The sequence below is a fragment of the Eurytemora carolleeae genome, unplaced genomic scaffold (genome assembly GCF_000591075.1).
Source record: "Eurytemora carolleeae unplaced genomic scaffold, Eaff_2.0 scaffold415, whole genome shotgun sequence".
Taxonomy (NCBI): Eukaryota; Metazoa; Arthropoda; class Copepoda; order Calanoida; family Temoridae; genus Eurytemora; species Eurytemora carolleeae.
Genome location: NW_019396314.1, coordinates 359,092 through 384,373, shown reverse-complemented (window position 1 = coordinate 384,373; position 25,282 = coordinate 359,092). Strand labels below are relative to the sequence as shown.

Here is a 25,282-nt window from a genome sequence, read left to right as displayed (position 1 = left end):
TGTCTAGTAGTCCAGAAATATAAATAAAATGGTTCATATTTACCATAGTTATTTCCATCTGCTGACTAAAATTTAACAATTTTGATCAAAATTATTGTGTTTATTGGTTAAAATTTAAAATTATTGATCGGATTTTTGTGTTTATTGGCTAAAATTTAATATTATTGATCGGAATTTTGTGTTTATTAGTTAAAATCTAATATTATTGATCGGAAATTTGTGTTTATTGGTTAAAATTTAACATTATTGATCAGAATTCTTGTGTTTATTGGCTAAAGTTTAACTTTATTGAATGCAATTTTTGTGTTTCTGGGTTAAAATGTAATATTATTGATCGGAAATTTGTGGTTTTTGGCTAAAATTTAATATTATTGATCAAAATTTTGTTTTTTTTACTAACATTTTGTCCAGACTAAAAATGATCAATATTGTATATTCCATATGCTTTGTTTGATTTGACAGGTGGATATATAAAAAGAAAAAATAATAATAAACACAAGTGACATATCCAAATAAGAAATTACCAAAATGTCATTTCCAGCCAACCTTTATCAAACGTAGTATACTTGTGATTAATAGAGACCAAGTTACCAATCACAAAAGAGCACAATTAAAATGATACAATGCAGCTGAATTAAAAAGCTCTTACTCTTATCGTATTTTTTTTAAGTTGGGAATTTAAACCACAAATTATATCTATTTCTTATATCCAGAGCGTCCCATATCACATTGAATTATCTCCAGGCTTTAACGCCAAAATACGCACATAACACTCGAAAACCTTGTATTTTCTGCATACAAATTTCTATATCAGCCTTATAGAATTTTTTTAAATGATTCATTTTTTTAAATTTTGTGATTAGTCCCGAAAATCGCATTTTAGAGCTAAGTGATCTAATATGAAGTGGGACACCCTGTCTGTGTTTATAAGCGATCTAATATTATATGGGACACCCCGTCTGTGTGCATTTGTGCTATTCCCATAGTTTGAATCGGGTTTGCTAATCTGCAAGGATGAATCAGGCTTGCTAATCTGAAAGTTTGAATCAGGTTTGCTAATTCCCAAGTTTGAATCGGGTTTGCTAATCTGTAAGGATGAATCAGGTTTGCTAATCAGCAAGTTTGAATCAGGTTTGCTAATCAGCAAGGATGAATCAGGTTTGCTAATCTGAAAGTTTGAATCAGGTTTGCTAATTCCCAAGTTTGAATCGGGTTTGCTAATCTGCAAGGATGAATCAGGTTTGCTAATCAGCAAGTTTGAATCAGGTTTGCTAATCTGAAAGTTTGAATCAGGTTTGCTAATTCCCAAGTTTGAATCGGGTTTGCTAATCTGCAAGGATGAATCAGGTTTGCTAATCAGCAAGTTTGAATCAGGTTTGCTAATCTGAAAGTTTGAATCAGGTTTGCTAATTCCCAAGTTTGAATCGGGTTTGCTAATCTGCAAGGATGAATCAGGTTTGCTAATCAGCAAGTTTGAATCAGGTTTGCTAATCTGAAAGTTTGAATCAGGTTTGCTAATTCCCAAGTTTGAATCGGGTTTGCTAATCTGCAAGGATGAATCAGGTTTGCTAATCAGCAAGTTTGAATCAGGTTTGCTAATCAGCAAGGATGAATCAGGTTTGCTAATCTGAAAGGATGAATCGGGTTTGCTAATCAGCAAGGATGAATCAGGCTTGCTAATCTGAAAATTTGAATCAGGTTTGCTAATTCCCAAGTTTGAATCGGGTTTGCTAATCTGCAAGGATGAATCGGGTTTGCTAATCTGCAAGGATGAATCAGGTTTGCTAATCAGCAAGTTTGAATCAGGTTTGCTAATCTGAAAGTTTGAATCAGGTTTGCTAATTCCCAAGTTTGAATCGGGTTTGCTAATCTGCAAGGATGAATCTGGTTTGCTAATCTGCAAGGATGAATCAGGTTTGCTAATCAGCAAGTTTGAATCAGGTTTGCTAATCTAAAAGGATGAATCAGGTTTGCTAATCAGCAAGGATGAATCGGGTTTGCTAATCAGCAAGTCAGCCAGGATTTTTCATTAAAAAAAAAAATTGTTAAATCACAAGATTGAATATTCTGAATTCTAATGAATTCTAAAAACGGCAAAACCGATCGAGTCTTGAAAGGTTCATTAACAGTTAAAAGCAAATAAATTTTTGGAAAAATGCCTTTTTTAATTGTAAAATCTATCAATGTTTAAAGAAAAATCCGCAAATTTTTAAACTTCACAATCACGCTTAAAAAGCACAATTTAAAATCTTAAATTATTGGAGTGCCACACGGATGTAACGGTTCATCCTTATCTCATGCAGAGAACTGTGATTTGCGATAACAGTTTGGCCTAGCTTTCATTATATTAGAAGATTTAGTCGCTCTTGCTCATGTGAAGGAGCAACAAAATCTTGTTGGGTAAGGTTAGAAATGCACATAACAAATTTGAGTTTTTGCGCACATTTTACTTGCAATTTACTCTTTATATTTATCTATTTCTTTGGATGAAAGGAGGAAAGGAAATAAATAAATTTTAAATTTGAATGAATTTAATTGTATCAATATTTTACATCATATATTTCTCTGCAGATATATTTTACAAAATGGTTTAATTGAAAAATGATACTTTGACATAAATTCTTACATATTTAATAGATTTAGCATTTTTCACAGATTTAACACAATTTTTTAGAAAATATTTGGTGACACAACCATTTATATTAAACATAGCTATATACTTACACTACAAAAATAGTAGATAACTTGTATCTAGATTATCACAATCAATTGATCATGCACTAACTTGGGGGATTCAGGACTGCATGAAGTCCTGGAATTTTGAAATAACTGCATTAAGTCCTATTATCTTAAATTGAGACTTTTGAGGACTTCTTTGATTCCTAGTGTTTAAAAATGAATTAAGTTCTTTGGTTTAAAAACTTTATTAGATTGTTCGATATGAATACGTGAAAATCGGACTGCTATTCTTATTCTGTGTATCTTATTGTTGTACACAAAAGTGATCATGTACTTTGCGCAAAATGTGTAGATCATTGAAGATTTAGAATAACTGTTTAATATTCCTTACAATTATAGAATCATTATAAAAAGAAATATTAGTTTAAAATTTACATTCTTAAATTAACATTAAGAATACATATATTTATATATATGATTCTCATAGCATTATGTACATATTTTGGGAAAGGGGGGGGGGTACATAAATATTTCATTACCATACATTTAAATTCGGATTTACTTGTACATAAATATCTTTTAAAGTTTGTGAGTGTGTACACCGTGTACATAAGAAGCATTTTGACATTAAAACTCTACATTTTAGATATGGAAGGTTCTATTTTAATTGTTGTTTACATATTTTGTGCACCAACATATGTTCCAGACATAATTATTATTTGTACACCATAATATGTAGCAGTACACTTTAAAGTGTACTTTTCACATCAGTATTACTCAAAAAAGGGGCAATGCGCCATTATGATTTAAGTAGCAACAAAAATTTGAGACATTTTTAATTCTTTTTATTATAATGAACAATTACAAAAAAGATGTTTTTAGCAGGTGGGTGGGGGTGGGGGGGAGTAATAGAAAGACGTCAAGCTAGAAGGGTTAAAAAATCACTGCCCGTGTTGGTCCCAAACTAAAATAAAATAAAACATAAAGGAAAATCCTCCCCCCCCCCCTCCCTTCGTTCTAGATTTGTCTTCTCCTGATCACTGATTATTGATCATTAATTGTTGAGAAGAACTAGATCATCAATGTAAACTTGAGCAAGGTGATCATAGATAACCCAGTACATTAACTGAAAGCAGAAGAATGTAACTGGAAAGACTATCCTGCTGTATTTGTCTATGTCGGAGGCTGCCATACCAAGCATACTGTTGATATGGCTGTGTGATCTAATAGATAGGGGAGCAGCGAGAGGAACCATGTTCATCGGAATACTGAAACATTAAAATGTTTTTTTTTTTAACTTCTGACAAAGGTGACAAACAGGTGTCGTTTAGAAAAAAAAACAAATTTTGGACAAACGAAATGGATTGTTCAGAGAAATGAAAACGTTATAGTTTTTTTAAAACTAACAAAAAAAGCAAAAAGAACGATAATGAGCAATTTAAAATTGTTTGTACAAACTTGAAAACACGATTGACTTTTTACTGAACCAACGAAATTCCAAAAGATTTATAAAACGATAGTTGCTTTTACTTAACGAATGATTTCTGGGAACAAAATTTTAAGAAAGCGATCGAATTTCTTATAAAACGATTTTTAAAAACAACCGATCTTTATTGAACGAACGATTTTATTGAACAAACAATTTTATTCTGAACGAACGATTTAGATGAACGGACAAACGAAATAAAAAAGTTAAAAATAAGGAAGATACACCAGAGCCCAAAACTTAAGACAGAGTATCGTTAGTGAAACCAGTTTTAAAACCCGGGTTTCACGAATGGGGTTAGGCACTTTTGTGATTATCAATATTTTTGTAATGACATATTATTTCTTCAGGTTTTTTTATATTATCCATTTTTTCGAATCTCTAAAATCAAAATCTACACAAAAGTAAAGACCCCAAAAAGGAAACTCGGGAGTTTTGTTCAACGATACTCTTTTAAATTTCGGCCTCAGGATCCTCAGTGTACGCAAAATATGTACTCCGGGAGAAAAAAAAATAAGATTCGAGGTTCCAAAAGGAAGGATTCTGATCTTTAAGAAAATCTATCGAATCAAATTTAAAGGTTCTGGTGTTTTTTCCTTGATTTAATTTTATACAATTCTAGAAAATTATTTACCTATTATGCTTGTACAAAGTGGTGTTATATTTGAGTTCTAGGTGTTCAGGGGCTCTTTTTACTCCCAGGTTAAAGTGTACACTCTAAACAGAATACAGGTTAATGTGTATAATCTAAACTGAATTTAAAGGTTAATAACACTCTAAACAGAATACAGGTTAATATGTATAATCTAAACTGAATTCAAAGGTTAATATGAACACTCTAAACAGAATACAGGCTAATATGTATGTACACTCTAAACAGAATACAGGCTAATATGTACACTCTAAACAGAATACAGGTTAAAGTGTACACTCTAAACAGAATACAGGTTAATGTGTATAATCTAAACTGAATTCAAAGGTTAATATGAACACTCTAAACAGAATACAGGCTAATATGTACACTCTAAACAGAATACAAGCTAATATGTACACTCTAAACAGAATACAGGTTAATGTGTATATTCTTAACAGAATACAGTTTAAAGTGTATTTAACAGAATACAGCTTAATTTGTACACTCTATGAACAGAATACAGGTTAGTATGTTAGTCTAAACAAAATATGGGTTAATTTGTACTCTCTAAACAGAATACAGGTTTTAAACAAAATACATGTCAATGTGTACACCTAGACAGAAAAGTTAAAATGTACACTGCACTAATACAGTAATGAGTTGGTACCACTCTTTTTTCAGTTAAAATTAAAAACAACCAAACACAAAAATTAGTCACATCATTATAAAACATTCGAAACAACATAACATAAAAAATAAGTATAATTGATAATGTTTTGAATTCCATGCGAGTTTCCGTAAGTATATTTTTGTAAATCATTAAAGTGGCTATACTTGTAAAGGATATATGAAAGTTTTAAATTGTTGAGATTTGTGTGTCCCACTAAAAACGATAATTTCTAAAGCTTGATACTTTTGACTGATATTTTAATTAATTATATTTTAATGTTTTTTGTCTTACCATGTTTTTTATCTTATTTTCAGTTTAAAAATCTTATCAAAGTTTGACAAAATAAAATGAGACTAGATATATTGTTTTATTTTGGCACATTTTACTTCAAAGAAACTGTTTATAAACGTTTAGAAACACAGAAAGGTTTGAGTTTGCGCTACGTTATTGTTAAGAGTAATTTGGAAAGTTATTAGACCTCGAAATGACACTTGGATTGATGATTGAAGTATTGTTAGATTGCAATAATAAACGAATTGACCTAAACTATAGTAGATTGCATATACGATTAAAATCTTAAGTTTTCACTTAAAACTCCTTTTTTTAAAGAGCTATATGAGAAGAACAGGAGTGTTTTTAATTTCTGGTATATAATCAGATCAATTGCTCTGCTAACACATTTGGGTAAAATCAAAACTAACAGAGCTACGAGGTCATACAGTCGTACCAGTGAAAGGAAATTTTAAACACAGTTGAAACAGATAGAATCATTTTTAGAGATATGTTAGACTTAATATTTATCTGTTGGATTGAAAGGTCTTTTTGTTATATTTTATATATACATTTTTTTCATTCGTTGGTTTAAAGTCTTTAAAAAGAGATGAAACCGGTTTTCTAAGTGAAAACTGACAGAGAGATGTGGTGGGGTGGACTTTCTAACCGTCAGGAAGGTCTTTGGGCCTAATTTTTTTTAGAATTCAAATATTAGGTTAGGATACTATGTGCAGTAATTTTAAAATATCTTCTTTTATCAATTAAAATCTATTTCATCTGAAACTATATTGGCATTAAATCATATTAAATAGGTTGGTTGAAACCACATAACAGTTTCAATACAGAATTAAACTTTCCAAATTAATAAATAATTATACTGGTGAAAATCCAAGCAAGCAACGAAATTAAAGCTTTAAATTAACAAATAAAAACATAATTAGTCAAAATGGGAAAAGTTTTTAAAAATTTATGGAAAGTACTGTCATTAATTAGTCAAAACAGTAGTACCCTTCAAACCAAATCTGTCTGTTTTTAAATTAAAAATATTAATTTATTGATTGATTTATTCTAAAAAAGTACAAAAACAACTGTTTCTTGTGTCATGTTGATTCTAAATAATTTTATCACTTTTAATTAAGAAATTTAATTTATACCCTAAATCATGCAACTGTTATGTAATATTTATAAAAACAGTTTTTTTCAACGTTTGTTTACATGTATGAATACAGTGAGAACCAGAAAACTGTGGAAAAGGATGACGACATCAAATAAATAATTTAGTGTACATGAAGTTGTTCCCAAGCAAATATTGTCATTATAATATCTTATTTGATCACTTATTGAGTGAAACGGGTCTGTTTACACTGCAAAAATGCTGTGTTCACTTGGTTTATTTAAAGTCATACTTTGAGTCTAAAAGTCGTCTTCCTATGCCAGGGTTTTTTTGATTCTCCCTGCATACAAAATGAACTGTGTATTTCTAATTACGTGTGTTAACTATCTACGGGTTAAACCTGGAGAACAAGGGACAAGTTTTTCAATTGTTAAATTACTAAATATCACTGATCAACATTATCCAATGCAAGTTATGATAATATTGCGATGGGTTCGCTTGCTTATTACTTAACCGTATCCGGTTAGAGGGTAGGGGGTTGGAGGGAGATGGAAGTATGTCCAGACTATTTCACTCTTCCATCTTATACTAAAAAGCATGTTTAAAAGCAATCAAAATAATTTATAATGCAAAGCATGGTAGTTACATTTTTCGTACTTTTTGGAGTTTTTTTAACCCTCTCCAGCATCTATTTTAAAAAGTTTTCCAAAATAACTTTTCCTTGAAAAGCACTGCAAACTTCAGTTCATTTCAATTACCGGGTTGACTTTTAAGCAGCTAGTACAGTACAGCTATTTATACGAGAGAAAATTTTCTTTATTTTGCATCCGAATCCGTCGCAATATCACCATACCTAGCATTAGGACATTTTTCTTAGTGGATTGATTTCAGACAGGGTATATATACAAGACCTATGCCTGGGAAGTTGAAGCAGAGTTGGTGGGTGGTCCAGGGGTTCTTTAGGTTTAACTCCAATATTCTCATATTTTTAGTTTCATCAAATTTCTTGCGTTTTTTTTGAGACAAGAAGATACATTAGAATAAAGAAATGTAAGATTCCTTCCTTGCATGCAGGGTGTCTAAAAATCTCTTGGTATGTAAGAATTAGGATATAGTTAGACACCTTGAAGGGGTACATTCATTAAGTTGAATTACCATGAAAGGGTTGGTCCAGACGATGTGATTATGAAGGTAGCACCAGGTAAGGATGGGTGGGATTCAGGTTGATCCAAGAAGCACAAGATCGGGTACAACCTCCTCAGAGATATTCATGTAGATGATCCAATACATCAGGTTGAAGCATGTAAAGCTTACTGGAAAGAGCACCCGACTGTACTTGTCAATGTCTGAAGGTGATATCCCACCCATCTTCTGCAGATTCTTTTTACATTGCAATAAAGGCGGGGCTTGGTGGTGCAAAAGTCCATCTTGTATCTGGGGCAATGGACCGCCATGATTTGCTCCTGGAAGAAGATGACTAGTTGAACCAGTGAACCCCTGGCCTCCTCCCCGCATCATGCTCCCGGCATTGCGCCGGAGCAACGGATCATGCATGTTTAGGCGGATTTCCTGGAAAGCAAAGAAAATCTTACTATTTTGTAAGTTTTGTTGAGAGCGGTAACTTTATAGGAAACAAGATGTGTAAAGGGGATATGGGGGAAAATAGTATTAGTATTCAAGCTTTGTTTTACTGTTCATAAATAATTCACTATTTTATTTATCGTATTGGAAAAGTGTGTTTGTTAGCTCAGCTCCTCATAAACAGTTTTCTTCGAGTGCTAAAACATGCCTAGTATATAAAGTATGTTGCACCAAAATAAATTTCTTTTTTATAGAATTAGAATTGAAAACTATTTTTCAGAGTCAAAAAAAATGTGAACTTTTATTTTTAAAATTACAAATTATATTTTAGTGGGTAAAAGTATGATTAATTGAAAAGTTTTGATTCGAAACAAAACATTAAAAAAAATGTGAAAGGGAAAGGTGAAGAAACAAGAATAACAAGACAAAAATAATCCATACTCTTTAATCAAAAGTTTTCATATCAAAAGTTTGAATAATTGATAGAACCAACCTCACTCACACAGTTAGGTGTGATAAAAGGAAAAATATAAAGTTTAATTTATACCTATTTCTTCTTTCTTAAGTCTATTTTTAAAGTAAATATGATAAAACAAAAACTTATTTGGAAAAAAAGGGGATCGAGCAAAAGATTGAACACACAAATCTAAGAGAAGGGAAGAACATGATACAAAAATGTGGTGAACATATTAGGAAATGTAACAAAACATGTGTTAATAATTAATCTAAAAGTTTGCTGAGAAATTTGCAATATAAAACACTGTATATCTCTACGCAATTATCGCAAAAAATTGTCATTTAGAATAATAAAGATTAATATATCAAAGATATATTCCATTATCTCAGTTTCAAGTACCAACAAAAATTGTTATTTATTTGGTCTTCTGTTTTCAATTTCACATAATGCGCCTATTTTATTTTTTAAGTCTTAAATACTTCTTAACATTTTTAGTGCAGGATACTGATATTTTAAATGCCAGTATGTGGTTAAGGGAGTAAATCATAAAAAGTTCAAACCACTCTTCCTAGGAATAAGGTTCACTATACGACTCAGAGTTCTTAAAAATGCGCAGGATTTTGCTAATTTTACATTGAACATTGATCATGCATTACACTGGTGTTTGGTATTTGCTCAAAGATATTTTAAAAAATGTAAATTTTCAGCGCGTACAATTTCCCAAAGTACAATTCCCCCCCCCTCCTCCCCCAAAAAAAAATCTTTGCCCAAATATCAGCTTTGGAATTTGTACAAATATAGTCTTTTTACTGATAATATTTGAGGGAATTAGAAAGAAAAAAACAAGATAAACGAATTCTCTATCCCCCTCCTATATGTTTTACATCCATGCATCTCAATTAACATAAAACAAATTGTGCAATCTGATTTAAGAATTATCAGCAATAGTGGATTTTTGGATGATTCATAATTAAATAATGAGTTCCACTGAAAACTCCGGTTAATTTGATGTACCGGCCCAAGTTGTGTACAGTATACAAGCAGCAAAAACACTACAACGGGACGGTACACCAAGTGAATCCTCCCCATCTATGGGGGTTAATGATAGAATATTTTCATCTGATATTAATATAAAGAATAATTGAGGAAAACTAATGAATACTAAAAGAGACAGTAGACTTAATCTAAGTGAACCTCCATCAGTAAAATTCACAAATATTACCATAACCGAAGAATGATCAAGATATTCAATGTGCAGTTTCTTAAAATTGATCGGTGTTTAAATGTTACCGTTGTGAATCGGGCATGTCCCTCTTTAGATGAAGGTTCACATAAAATACAGGGACAGTCCCTTGAATATTTGCTACCCACGTTGTTTAGAGTTTTAGATTTAAATATGGTCCATCCAGCACCCCTATACTTTTAATGAATTTTTTAAACACTCCATTAAATCCTGGATTTTTTGTAAAAAAAAGTATGAAACAAAACTTACCGTTTGTTTTGGCATGTTCGAGCTGACATCTGCATTGACCGCCTCATGAATGTTTGCATTACTGGAGTGCAGTGCCTCATTTTTCTTTTGTTCCGCCATTTTCTGAATTGCCAGAAACCGGTTCTTCCTCATTTGTATTCTCTTGGCCATGTAGCCAACACTAGCGTACTCTAAACAGAGAACCAACATTAAAGGATTTTCCAACAGTTATATTGTATTACTCAGAGAACTAGAGAAAAATGATAAAGAATTGGTAAAAACATTCTAAGCTAAATTATTGCTTCCTAACTTGTCCTAATGTTTTTTCTCTAAGCATAAAGAAATAATTTGTTCTGTTCTTTGCTTACAAATTTTAACAAAACTTTAAAACGAAATAGAATTAAAATGAAAGAATTTCAAAAAACTGTGGAATAGAAAGAAAGACGAATTTTAACCAACTTTAAATGTATTTAATGTTTTACGAAGTTTTAAAATTGCTTAAAAAATTGCTCTGTTTCTTGTTTAATGGACTATTTAAAGGGACTGTGAAGGAAAAAATAAAAGGGGGTATAGGATAAAACCTGAAATTCTTATGTTTCAGCCTTCGCCCCCTTTTATTTTTCCTTAACAGTCCCTCTAAAATCAAAATTTTTAAAATTTATAGTCGTCTTGATTGTATTGATATGATCGCCTACCACTGTATGCAGATAAACTTTATAAAGACTTGCCTATAAGGGAAGCGAAGACCATAAAGAAACAGGCCGCTAGGTAGACATCAATAGATTTTACATACGAGATTTTAGGTAAAGCTGGAGACAAAACAATTAGTTTTCGATTTCGGAGATGAACCTTGAATTGAAAGTGTTAAGCTGAATATCGGGTTCAATCGTTAAAGCTAAACGAATTCCAAAACAAAATTTTCCTCAAAGTTAGAGTTAATATCAAAATAATTGTTCGTCAAACATCTTAGAAATGCACAATTTATATATTTAAAGGGACTGTACACGTAATTGTGTACAGTCCCTTTAAAGTGACCCTCCAAGCAAAGATGACAATGGCAGATTCAAAAAGGTCCCCTTCAAAGTTTTGTCTGCTCACAAAAAAAAGATATTAACGTTTTTCAAAACTGATTATTTTCAATTGTTGTTTCTGTACAAAAGTGACTTTAAACATTTCTACTTCAGGAAAACATAAACAAATTAACAGAATCAAACACTTTTAAACATAGAAAAATTTAAAAAAAAAATTTCCACATTTTTGAAATTACATTGCCATCACTTGAAATAACGCTTCCAATTCCCTTTAATTTTCATCTATTGTACAGTATAATTAGAGCATTATTTTAAGAATCTTCCAATACTGATATCATCGTTAATCCTCTTAGNAGTAGAGAAACCACAGTTTTAAATAATCCAATTGAATAACCATAAGGATATCTCATACCATTTCTGAATCGGACATGCCATGCTTTCAATTGAAAGGTCACTAGAAGTAGCGTTTCCCTAAAAGACTACAGTAGACTGAAATGTTGTTGTATTTATTTATCTTAGATGAATGTGAGATGGGAAAATGCACTATAGTTTTAGTAAAGTAAATATTTCCATTCACTGATAGCTCCGATTGAAGTATTCATAACTCAGAGCTGAAAACTTTAAAATGGTGGAAATCGAGATCATTGCTTGATCCTCTCTTTTTTTTAAACTTGAAACTAACCTAATCTTGTACTTATATCCTGAAAAGTGAATAAAATTCAACCAATCAGAGTCGCGTTTCAGAAATTCAGAAATGGGAAATTGAAATTTTGCCCGCCCTTTAAGATTACTATACAGAAACAGATTACTACAGAAGGAACTCTCTAATTTTGAAAACCGGTTTTTGATTTTTCTGTATTATATCCAAAAAAGAGTGGATTAAGCAATAAATTAAAAGTGTCCACATTGGATATTCGGATTATGCAGTCGGGATTAAGTTCCCAACTCTGATTGGATAATGAGATAGATAGGAAGATAGATTTTACCGCCAAACTATTTCTGTTGGTTCAGAATAGACAACAAACACATGACTGAACCCTGATTGGTTCAGGCGCTCATGGACTCGGCTTACAGGAGTGAATGATATGAATTCTCTTCTTAAATTGCTTAAACTACGAAATAATTGTTTTCCTGAATTAGTTGATGATATAAGCGTGGTCATGGTTAGCACCGTGGTAACTCCTAGTCCTACACGGGCTGGTGTTGCTCCACGGTTCAACCAGAAGGAGACCCAGGAGATGACAACTATGAGGGAGGAGGGGATGTAGATCTGTATGAGGTAGTAGCCCATAGATCTCACAAACTGGATCTCACAGGCCAGACGGGAATAGTTACCTAAACATTTAAACCAGTTAACAATTATAAATTGCGCTTTTTGCGCGGTCTACTGCGCGAATTCTGATACGCCAATTAATACGCAAAATATGAACCCCTTCTTCTCAGAATTAGACTTGTGAAAAGCATGTGACTAATCAGTATATAACTTTATAAACGGTTTGTTTGAAAGGAATTGAGTCTTCCCCACAAACTCTAACTTTCTAATTCATATATCTCTTTGAAATATATAAGGTCTACAAAAATGGGTTGCAAAGATATTGGGGTTAGAAAATTTAAGATTGTAGCAAGAACTCAATTCCTTTAAAGGAATATCTAAAACCTAAATTTAGTCTATTTCATCTAGGAAAATTCTTGAAATATGGCTGTTAAGATGTAAAAATAAGCAGATTTTTATTGATTCTTGAAATTACGTTGGAACCCCTTCAATTCAAAAAGGGTTTAAATATTTGTTTTTCTAGAAGTCAGTAGGTTTATTTTGGAAACTTTACTCTCATCTAGACAAAAGGAAAAGGTTAACTTGATGCGACATCACTGGTGCGACTTTGTGACCTCGTAGCTTCTCTACTTTTGATCTCATGAACAAATAGGAGACAAAGGAACTGAGTTTTTGCCACAAACTCAAATTTTCTAATCCCTGCGACCGGAATTTTTTCCACCTGATGGTGTAATCCTTTGATATTTCAAACTTGGATTATTTTATGTAACATAATTCATAGTTTGAAATATCTTAGGTCTATGAAAAGGTATGATTGAAAACATATTAGATTTTAACCGTCCGAGCAAATGCCATTAGTTTGAAAAAGACTTTTTTTCCGTTAAACACTGATCCAACTAAACAAACATATCATGAAAACCATAAAAAGAAAAAAATTGCCCCAAACAGGTACGCACCTCCCTTCTCTCTTTTTTAGCTTCTATGCTTTCCAAGGAATAATATTTTTTATGGAAGCACGGAACTAAAAGTTTTCAAAGTTTTGAATAATGTAATGTGTCCTTTCACAGGGTGGGGAAAAATATTTTTGTAAATTAGAAATATTACTTTTTGTTGGAAAGTTAGGCAAACTTTGTATATTTTTATCAATTATGCAAATGCACACAAAACTTTTTTTTGACAACATATCAAAAGTTTAAATAAACATTATTAAAGATTTCTTTTACCATAAAATAATACTAATACTAGTCAGGGAATAGGAATGAAAGGAAAGGAAATGGCGCTGGTCTGGCATGAGAAAGCCAGTCGCACTGCTTTGCAGACGAATTCGGTATAACACACGCACACTCTTGTGGTACAGACACATAACATGTTTACAGTCAAGGAAATTGCAGAACGATATTGTCGATTATAATTAAGCTTGAATAACAAGTAATTTATTGTAAACTTTAATCAAATTATATTCTTTGCATGAAAATTTGGCTTATAGTGTTGACTTAAATATGTAAATAATATATTACATGTATATTAAACTTATTTTTAAGTAAACAATTAACAATAAACAAATGTACTCTCCTAGACTTTTACAAATACCGAGATTCTTACGTACTGTATAAACCTACAGTACACACCTTCGGTTCGGTATTCCTTACACACACTCTTTTGGTACAGACACACACACATGACGTTTCCGCCCCTGATACTAGTTCACAAAGAATTGTGGGTTTCGTATTTTCATGGAAAATCGTCATTATCAGAAGCTAATTTATGAATGAACGAGAAGTAGCTGAACTAATTCTTCTGTGAGATAGTTTACTTGTCTCATCAGAGGCTGAATTTAAAGAATTTGATCGGCGGCTCTTAAATTTTAGACGCGGCTCAAATATGGTTGGTTCCACTTAAAATTGTATTCAATGTTTCAAGATTCAAGCAGGCCCTCAATTGAAACCGGTTTTTGGCGGATTTGAGACGCGGCTCAAATTCATTAAATTCGGACTCAGTTGAAACAAAATTGGTCGAAGGAAAGGAACATGTCTTCTTATAACCATTAACCATATCTTTGCAACTTGAGCTGAAAACTTTAGAATTGGATACCCTTAATCCTGATAACTAAATCTGAATATTCACTGTGGAAATTTTTAATTTTCTTTTTAATCCGCTCTTGTTGGGTACTTCATATAATAAAGAAACGTTTGATTACAATTACAGATACGATGCTATATCGATTGGACTAATATCTGATTGAAATAAACTTAGCTGTTCACTACGCGGCTTTTAGAGCATTTATACAAATATAAATTTAATTATGTTAATATAAACTTATTAAAAAACATACTTTATCACATTTGAGGACTATAGTCCTTTTGAACGTTAGTCTAAATAAACATTAATCAATAACTTACGTTCGTTCAATCGATCATTAGTCAAATTGATATGACACCAAAAATGCGGGAAAATTAAAAACCGGTTTTTCAAAAGTTAAAGAGCGCATCTCTAATCTATGGAAATTAATCTAAGGACTAAATTAGTCTTGAGATTAGCAAAGAGATCTCGATATCCATCATTCTAAAGTGTTCAGCTCTGCCTAGTAAATCTTGAATTTAAGACTGTGCTTAAAGTAAAAAATATCAAAGATTTACACCATCAGGTTGCAAAGATATAAAGGTCAGAAAATCAGAATTGTAGCGATACATCATTTTCTTTCATGACCTTGTTTTTTTCCTTCAAGCACTGAGTTGAGATGATGAAAAATTGTGCAATTTGTGGGAAATTGGTAGAAAGGATTTTCAAGAAAATGTTGTCTCAGAATTCTAGAATTCTAGCTGAAATATAATTTGAATAGATTGAACGAGATAGTAAATGTGGTCACATAACTGCCATAAGACGGATTATTTTATAGGTCACTTAATACTAAAGTAAATTGCATGAGTAGAACCAAACTGTTTTAGATTTAGATTTTGAACCGGGATAAATTTGATTTTTTCATCTTTGTGCGTAAAATCAAAACTGGAGGTGCTACGAGGTATCAAAGCCATACCAGTGATGACGCATAAATTTGACCATCACCTTCTGTTTAGTCTGCTGTGATATAACAACATATTGTATCCAGGTATATCTGGATATCCAGTAGATTTGGATAATGATTATAGATAACAACGTATTGTATCCAAGTATATTTGGATATTCAGAGATTTGGATCATGGTTACAGATAACAACATATGGTATCCAGGTATATCTGGCAATCCATAGATTTGGATCATAGAGCTTTATAGAAAACAGCATATTGTATCCATGTATATCTGGATATCCAGTAGATTTGGATCATAAGAGCTTTAAAGAAAACAGCATATTGTATCCAGGTATATCTAAATATCCAGTAGGTTTGGATTATCGAGCTTAATAACATATTCTATCCAGTGGCCGAATTTAAGGAATTTGAGCGGCGGTTTAAATTTAAGCCGCGGTTTAAATATGGTTGGTTTCACTTAAAATTGTATCAAATGTTTCAAGATTTAAGCCGGCGCTTGATTTAAACCGGGTTTTGGCGGATTTAAACCGCACTCAAATTCTTTTAATTCCATCTCGGGTATATCTGAATATATAAATATATATATCTTTATTTAATGAACTGAATTCCCAATGTAATTCCGATACCCTGAAAATCTGGATCGCGCTAATACCCTTGAATTTATATTCGAAAAGAAGCGCCCGTTAGAAACAAGGAAAACAATTGAGAGAAATTAATGGTCAACAAAAAATCAGGTGGTTGCCATTTTAAGAGATTTAAAAACAAACTAATCTGCTAAAAATCACATTCTTAAAATGTTGTGTTTACCAAGTCATACCAAAGAGAACATTTAAACCTAAGTTTTACAGTTGGGAGACTTAAACTAACGTTTTCTGTGGACGAACTAATGCAAGCTGGAACTCCCGCACGTAATTCACCACATGGGTTTACTTTTCATCATATAACTTTTATCTTCTAATTTTGGATTGTTTCGGTACAATATTGAACTTAATTTTATTGGTGACAAAAGTTGTCTTTGCCCATGGTGCAAACCCTATTCCCGCTGGGGGGGGGGGGGGGCAATTTGCCCCCCCCCTGTAGTTTTTTTTACATAACTCAAAAAGTATTGGTCTGAGGCTGTTGAAATTTTCTGACTTTTCTTACATACCCATAGCCCTCCCTTTAGGCCTAAGACAGGGCTTTAATACTAACTGCCTGAGTCCTCAGGCACACTGCCTGAATGACTGCTTTTTCCTGTAACAAACTAAATCTTTGTTTTGACCCACTTTCACTTGTCAGATTTTGATAAAATTTAGCTTTTTGGAAAGCCTTTGACAAAAGGAAACAAATTGCACAAGTTTTGCGAAAAAAAATTGCAAATTTTTTGCAAACAACCTGTCAAAGGAAATTTGCACATTTTTAGTTTTTCTTGATTAAAAATCAGGTTATTTAAAATTTTGCAAAAATTTTTCCATATTTGAAATGGCATGGTCAAGGGCCTTTCAAAAATGTATAATTTTTCATTTTTTTGACAAATTTTTTTTTGCACAAATTTTTTTTATATATAACTGGATTTTGCGATAAAAAATTCAATTTTTGCAAATTTGCAATTTTTTTTGCAGATTCTAAAAGTAGAGCACAAGAGCTTTCTAATGATGTATCACTTGTCATATTTGGACATCAAACATGGGATTTAGAGGGGGGGGGTCAAATTGACCCCCCCCCAGCGTATCCTGGTTTTCAAGTACCCCAGCAGAGATAGGGTTAATCATTTTGTGGCTCAATTGTGCCTCGGTATTATTTTTTATTTTAAACTCGATTAATACCTCAATAATGGACAGAGAGATGCCACCTATCTAATATTGAAGTAATATTTTTTGTCATTTCTCTCTAATTGTTGCGGTTTGGCAGGCTATAATTACCATACCGGGCATACATGTTAATTCCGCTTTATAAAGGAATTGAGTCTTTGTTACAAACTCTGATTTTCTATTTGACATTTCAAACTATGACTTCTGTTAGATCAAATAATATAAGTTTGTAATATCAAAGGTTTACGACATAGGGTTCAAAAGATATAGGGCCGGATAAGAAACCGAATTTGTGGCAAGGACTCAATTCCTTTAAGATCAGGTATGTACATTATTTTAAGATCAGGTATATACATTATTTTCATAGTTTTATGTTTATTTAATACCTTAGATCAAATTTGACACGACAAATAATTCCAAGGTTTTAAATGTCCAAACATAATAGTTTTTTTTATCAAATTTACGACCATCAGCTGTTGAAGACCCGAGCCTTTAAGAGCGAAACCCCCAAAGGGGTTGGTTTTTACTAAACCCTAGGCTAGGCCATCTAGAACCTTAACTTGAGCTTTGAATTGGGTTCAAGCTTTTTAAATTTTCAGCTCAGGTCAATATCCTGTGGCGTATTCGAGGATAGAGGGTGGGGGGGGGCATTGCGGGCTTAGTCCTCTCCCCCCTCTTGGAAAAGTTCTAATAATGTTATCCTTTATGATTCCTGTATACGCCCCTGTAAACATTTCCCCCCCTCCACCCCGTGATTTGAATTAACCTGTTGATAAGCTAGCTTCTATAGTCTTCTGCCTGTGCCCGAGCACCTTGAACTGGGGTAAAGAAACATCACCAGATACCTATATAATTTACTCTGTGAAATTTATTCTAACATTTATTAAGAAAAGGGTCGGAACATATCACAAGATTTTTGATGTTGCCTCTGATTGGTCCAAGCTTAAAGAAAAGGACTGTTAACATAGTTAAAAATAAAAATAGTTTAAAAACTAGTTGATCAATGGAATTGGTATCAAGAGTGTACGTTTGTTTCAGTACGGTTGTCCTAATTTTTATATATTATTTTTAATTTTCATAATCTTTTTTTCAAAATCTTCTTAAATTGTCTTGGTGGAGTTTAAGATTGTTGTGGTTTCAAAGTTTTAACTCTATTGCAAAATTAATTTAGATATGGTTATTTGGAATCTATATTTTGAATGTATATTTGGAAGGTATATTTTGAATGTATATTTGGAAGGTATATTTGAAATCTATATTTTAAATGTATAGATGGAATTTATATTTGGAATGTATATTTGGAATTTATATTTTTGATGTATATTTGGAAGGTATATTTTGAATGTATATTTGGAAGGTATATTTTGTATGTATATTTGGAATGTATATTTGGAATGTATAATTGGAATTTATATTTGGAATTAATATTTTGAATGTATATTTGGAATTTATATTTTGAATGTATACTTGGAAAGTATATTTTGAATGTATATTTTGAATGTATATTTGGAAGGTATATTTTAAATGTATACTTTGAATGTATATTTGGAAGTATATTTGGAATGTATATTTGGAATGTATATTTTGAAGGTACATTTTGAATGTATATTTTGAATGAATATTTTGAATGTATATTTGGAATGTATATTTGGAATGTATATTTGGAATGTATATTTGGAAGGTATATTTTGAATGTATATTTTGTATGTATATTTGGAATGTATATTTGGAATTTACATTTGGAAGGTATATTTTGAATGTATATTTTGAATGTATATTTGGAATGTACATTTGAAAGGTATATTTTGAATGTATACTTGGAAGGTATATTTTGAATGTATATTTGGAATTTATATTTTGAAGGTATATTTGAAATTTATATTTGTAATATATATTTTGAATGTATATTTGAAATTTATATTTTGAATGTATATTTGGAGGGTATATTTTGAATGTATATTTTGAATGTATATTTTAAATGTATATTTTGAATGTACATTTGGAAGTATATTTGGAATGTATATTTGAAAGGTACATTTTGAATGTATATTTTGAATGTATATTTTGAATGTATATTTTGAATGTATATTTTAAATGTATATTTTAAATGTATATTTGGAATTTATATTTGGAATGTATATTTGGAATGTATATTTGGAATGTATATTTGGAAGGTACATTTTGAATGTATATTTTGAATGTATATTTTGAATGTATCCTTGGAAGGTATATTTTGAATGTATATTTTGAATTTATATTTTGAAGGTATATTTGGAATTTATATTTGTAATATATATTTTGAATGTATATTTGGAATGTATATTTATAAGGTACATTTGGAATGTATATTTTGAATGTATATTTTGAATGTATATTTTGAATGTATATTTGTTATGTATATTTGATATGAAAACCTATACCCACTTTCATTTTTCGTGAACACTCCCTTTAAAGGTTTAAAGGGTATCATTTTGAGTCGGGAATATGGAAGGTCACTTGAAATTACCACTGCAGTCCGTTAGATCAAATATCTTCTGGGTTCAAAAATTCACATTTAAAAAATAGTTTTTTTTCTTCTTTATTTTCTGCAGTTGGAGAAGTTACTTCAAATAAATATAAATGTCTCTTCAAACTTTCTTTTGTTTATCTTTTTAGAGTTATCTTCGTGGAAATATTAAAAATAAAATAAGACAAGGGAAGTACAACTTGTTCTGCTACTTATGCAAATGTCTGCATTATCATCTAAATCGACCATAAACAGGCTTTTTGGCTTATAATCATGTAACAAGAGAAGTGTAGAGGATCAAGCAACATTGATCAAGAGGAAAGTGAGAAGGGAGTTAAACCTCAAACAATCAGGGAAACCAAAAAGATATACCAGGAACTCAAAAAAACATACCCCCCACCCCCAACATAAAAAAACGGGGGTTTCTTTAATATTCTTTGGCGTTCAGCAATGGATCAATTATAATCATAAATGGAGAAAATTCTAAAAACATTAAATTGTGAAAAATTGAAAACTGGATTTTCTAAACACGGTTTTAATCAGTTTTACTGTCTTCTGTTTCAGACATAGAGCTTTTGATAATATATTTTTCAGTCTGCTTTGTTAGCTTAGCTGATAGGGGCCATTCAGTAAACTTTCGTTTACTAATAACTTAAAGTTAATTTCAGTCAGCTGATTAAATATTAAATTAATCTATTTATTTGTTCTAGAATTTTCAAAATCTGGACAAATTGAAAGTTAACATTTTTTTAAACAAAACGTTTTTTGTTTGAAAAGTTTCAAAACACTCTTTTGAGACTCTAAATCGGCTAGTTTTCTGCTTTGCCATATCATTGACATTATTTTTCTGTAATATACAGTCATGATCGGTAATAAACGGTATTAATTGACAGATAATCAGACGACTTTTAATCCTCAGAAAAGGCAGACCACATTTTGAAAATCGGAGGACTAGGGTAATTTTGTGATTATCGTTTTAACAGTCATATTTGTAAAATTTCATCGTAAAGTCGTCCCATTATTTGTAAATTAATTCCAGGTCTTTCTAATTAATTATGACTGTACATTGTTTTTTAATTACCTGAACTGAATTAAGGCCATCATTCCATTCATACCGAATATCATTCATTGTATATCCAACTATAATAAGAAAAGATAAGAATATTATTAAAGCAAAAGATATTAATGATATCAAGAGTAAAAATGACAATAATAATTAATAGATCTCTATTGTAAACCTGTTTTTGTTATGAAGGAAAATTTAGTTTTATCGAAAATTAAAAGTTCATCCAGACATTCTTTTAATTTAAAGTTATGCATAGATTTATGATTGCAAAGTCATCTTCTATATTTCAGAAATACATGCAATAGACTGATGAATCAAAAGTTTACTAACAAATTCAGGTTTGCTTGTTTAAATAAAATTATGAAGCATATAAACTTTGAATTAACTTGTTTGTACCTGCATAGAAATTACAGTGAGATTTATAAAACTGTGGAAAAGGAAAAACAAAATTTAACCATGCTAATGTGTATTTTTTTTTGTTATAAAGCAAATAGCTTTATTAGTATTCATCTTATGAAGTGAAATGGGTCTGTGGACACTGCACAATATCTGTGTTTCAACAATATTCCACAATTTTATGGACACCACTGGATAAAGATAACAAGTAAATGATAGAGAAAGATTAGATATTCCAAAAATGTTTTAAAAGATTGTCGGCTCATTTCAGAGTACAAAGAACTTCGGTTTTTTAGAATTAGGAACATTTTTAAAACTCGGCTAAGCAACAACTTTCAGATCCCGTCGTGATTTAAATCTAACATTTCAAGCACACATTGTTGAGGGGTAAAATTTTTTGAAATCTAGATATTTATTTACGTATCATTTATCGTTTACAAGATTGTTGAACATATGAATTTATCACAAAAGTTTATTAACGAGTTATCATGTGCATACAAATATAGATAAATAAATCAATAAAGTCGGAATAGATTTTAAAAGATACATTTTTTTACGTATTTTTTCCATTTCTGAATTATTTGTAAGTTTATATTCAAATATTTATAATAAAGCAGTTCGTGAGGAAAAAACTAAATTAATTATTGAAAGATAGCATACTTATCAGGAGTATTACTGTAGATATTACAAACACGGTGCGTGTTATATCTTATTAAAAAAATGCTACATTTAAGAGTGTGCATGCTTAAAAATGAACATACACGGTGGGAAATATTGAAGGTCCATAGGGCAGGAGGCAGTAATAGTTAATCTAAACAAAAGTGTAAAGATATTGAATTTTTGCCACAAACTCTGATTTTCTAACCCCTATATCACGAGATAATACAAATAAAAAATCACAATTTACTTTGTAGTTTGGACCCACCAAACCAGAGTTGGTTGTTTTGATTGGTTGGCCCATTATAAGCGAAATCGGGATTAGAACATCAGAGTGTGTAGCAAAAACTCCATTCCTTTATTTTTGACAAAGAAAAAACCTTTAATTTCAGGTGTCCTTCCATTTTAAAAGGAGCATTCATTCCCGATTTAAAGGGTACCCTTAAAATCGTTGAGTAAACTCAACGCCGCTGACGTCACATTCATTCCTGGAAAATATCCAAATCGTTTTTCATTAACTCGATTGTGAATATTTATATTCTACGACCTCTAGAAAGTAAATATTAATGTGCCTTAAATAAAACAACTTGTAAACAAAATGTTCAACAATTACAAACCTACGTTTCTGCAGATTAAAAAAGTGAAAATAACATTAATAGTATTAATTAATTGTATAACTATACCTGATACTTCTCAAGATCTCTCCCGTATGAAGGATCCTGTTCAACAGAAATATATTTTAAATTTTAAATTAAACTTGTTTTAATTAAACATTAAAAGGCAGACAGGAGAATTGCTTGTTCTCTCTTGGAACTCCAAACAATATAGGAAGGAGTGCATTTTAATGGTTAATTAAAACAAGTTTAATTTAAAATATATTTTAAATTTTAAATCAATAAGACTATGCGAAACTTTTTAAAATAAAACGGAAATTTCAAAACAAAATAATATTGAAGTCTAAGTAATGCTTGTTTTATGATGATTTATTCGACAGTTTAGTTAAGTTAATAAAAACTTTCAAAATTTTTATGAAAATAGCTCTAAAAAATTGTTGCAATAATTAAAAAATAACCTGCCTTAAAAACTGATTTTCCGTTGTTGCTTTGTGGAAGTAAGCTGTTTTTTCATTAACGAAGAACGTATCCGGAGTCCAGATAAGATTTATGTACTCAGCTCCAACCACTAGCTTCTCTAGACCTTAAAGGAAAAATCAAATGTCAGAACTTTTGTGTTGTCAATCTTGGGATCAATGCATAATCTCCATCTTATGAAGATCTACGGATCAACTTTATTCCTATTCGATAATACATGGTGAACAAACCCTCCAGTTATTACTTTCATTTATTGATCAAGAGTTGATTCTCAAATTTAAAAGTATACCCACGTTGGATATCAAGATCAAGCGTTCAATATTGACAATATTCACAAATTCAGACCTTAAGCTAATTTTTTTCATTGTCGCCAAATAACTTAAAGTACTTTTTCAATTTAATGAATAGAGAAAATTGTAAATTTCTTGATATAGTCAGTAAAATTGAAGCAAAGTCGGTAAAACATATATTTCTCCATTTTAAAGTTGTTAAAAGACTTTTAGTACATTAAGTTGAGAGCACTGTAAACAGTAAGTTTAAATAGCTGGGTTTAAACATAAACCTTGACACTACTGCACTTCACAGGGTGTGCAATTAGAATTTAGATTACAATTCCTTAAATTCAAGAGACTTTTAATTATCTTTCACAAGTGATTTTGAAATTAAAAACATTACAAATTCTGATTACTAGCTTCCAAGCATTAGTCAGCCATATCAAAATTTTACTTGTTTCTTGTTTTTTAAGGACATAGCAAAGCATTGTGTTGCCTGAGAAACTTTGCTAAAATAGTTCTTTAATTGCATCAATTTAAGAGCCCAATTAAGGACCGAATTTAATGAATTTAAGCCACGTTGCTGAACTATACCAACTGCTGGTTCAAATTTGAACCACCGATTCAAAGTTAAATTTTAACGAATCAAATTTGTTTGTTCCATATTCTATATTGCACATTTTTTTACATTTGAAATAATTCATATATCAAACAAAAAATATTTTTTTTTCATGTTATTTCTTCTCATTTATAAAAGTTTCTTTATAACTATGCGCAATTTTGTATCCTTCAAACATGACACAGAGCCCTATCTAAAATAACTGTTTAAACACATTAAACCAAGCTAGAAGGATAGAGCAAATAGGTCTTTCATAAGCAGGGTACTGTAAAAAGTCTGGCCGCGCCATCAAAATTGAAACCAAGCATTCATATAATAGGGTCGAACCGATACTTGGACAGGCTGGTACAAGGGTTTGTTCCGGCTCAAATTTAAATGGACCTTAGTCCAACGTTTAAAGCATGATAAAGATACCTTTTTTCTTTTCAAACTGTAACCTTGGATCTCTCCAGAATTGTCGGAAGTACATATCCAGAGTAAAATCCTAAATATAAGGGGAAATATGACTCACATATATAGACCATCTTTCAACACAGTGGTTCAGTGTAGCTTATATTTTTTACAGATTTAAAAATTTTACATTTTATTTATGCTGCCTTGAAATGTCTGGTTTAATATTTCTGTAAAAGTAAACATTTTCAGAATAAAATATTGATTCAGAATATGATCAATATATATCTACCAATTTATAGTTCATGATGATTATACCAATTATTAAAAAAAAAACATTAATTTAAAAATTTTGCAGATTGAGCCCCTGAAGGTCATTGATGCTCTTTTGGATTTAGTTTTTGATGTATGCAATGATAATGTCGGAGACTCAAGCATATAATCATGTGTTGCATGTTCATGCGCTTCAAAAAAAAAAAAAATAATCATGCAAAATCATTCCAAAAATCTGATTAGCCATGCAATTTTTTATGTTTTTAGTTTTGTTTTATACAACCCGAAACCTTAATCTTAGCAGATAAATTCACATTTTCTGCTCTAACCGTTAGCCCTTGGTAATTGATAAAGTACATTTTAATTTTTCATTGTTTTGATTATAAACATAAATAAATTTTTCTCTTTTAGGGTGTATAATAGTGATAGATGATAGCTTTTGTTTTTTTAAATTCAAATTTCTCTGAACTTTGCTGAATGAAAATATAGTTTTAGAATTAGGAAAACAAAAATTTTAATTTTTTATT

General features: G+C 30.9%; 1 protein-coding gene across 1 annotated transcript in view; it reads right to left on the bottom strand.

Annotated features, from left to right (window-relative positions):
- Window positions 1-2,542: 2,542 nt before the first annotated feature.
- Window positions 2,543-25,282, bottom strand: part of LOC111700728 (gamma-aminobutyric acid receptor subunit beta) — a 36,703-nt gene continuing 13,963 nt past the window's right edge. The window contains exons 4-15 of the mRNA XM_023471741.1: window positions 24,507-24,576; window positions 23,187-23,307; window positions 22,794-22,829; window positions 22,215-22,264; window positions 21,073-21,131; window positions 18,252-18,330; window positions 12,528-12,731; window positions 11,094-11,174; window positions 10,387-10,556; window positions 8,081-8,425; window positions 4,800-4,882; window positions 2,543-3,947 (exon numbers count right to left, since the gene is read on the bottom strand). Of these exons, the coding sequence (XP_023327509.1) occupies window positions 3,734-3,947; window positions 4,800-4,882; window positions 8,081-8,425; window positions 10,387-10,556; window positions 11,094-11,174; window positions 12,528-12,731; window positions 18,252-18,330; window positions 21,073-21,131; window positions 22,215-22,264; window positions 22,794-22,829; window positions 23,187-23,307; window positions 24,507-24,576 (1,512 nt within the window). The 3' untranslated portion in view covers window positions 2,543-3,733. The remainder of the gene's footprint in view (window positions 3,948-4,799; window positions 4,883-8,080; window positions 8,426-10,386; window positions 10,557-11,093; window positions 11,175-12,527; window positions 12,732-18,251; window positions 18,331-21,072; window positions 21,132-22,214; window positions 22,265-22,793; window positions 22,830-23,186; window positions 23,308-24,506; window positions 24,577-25,282) is intronic.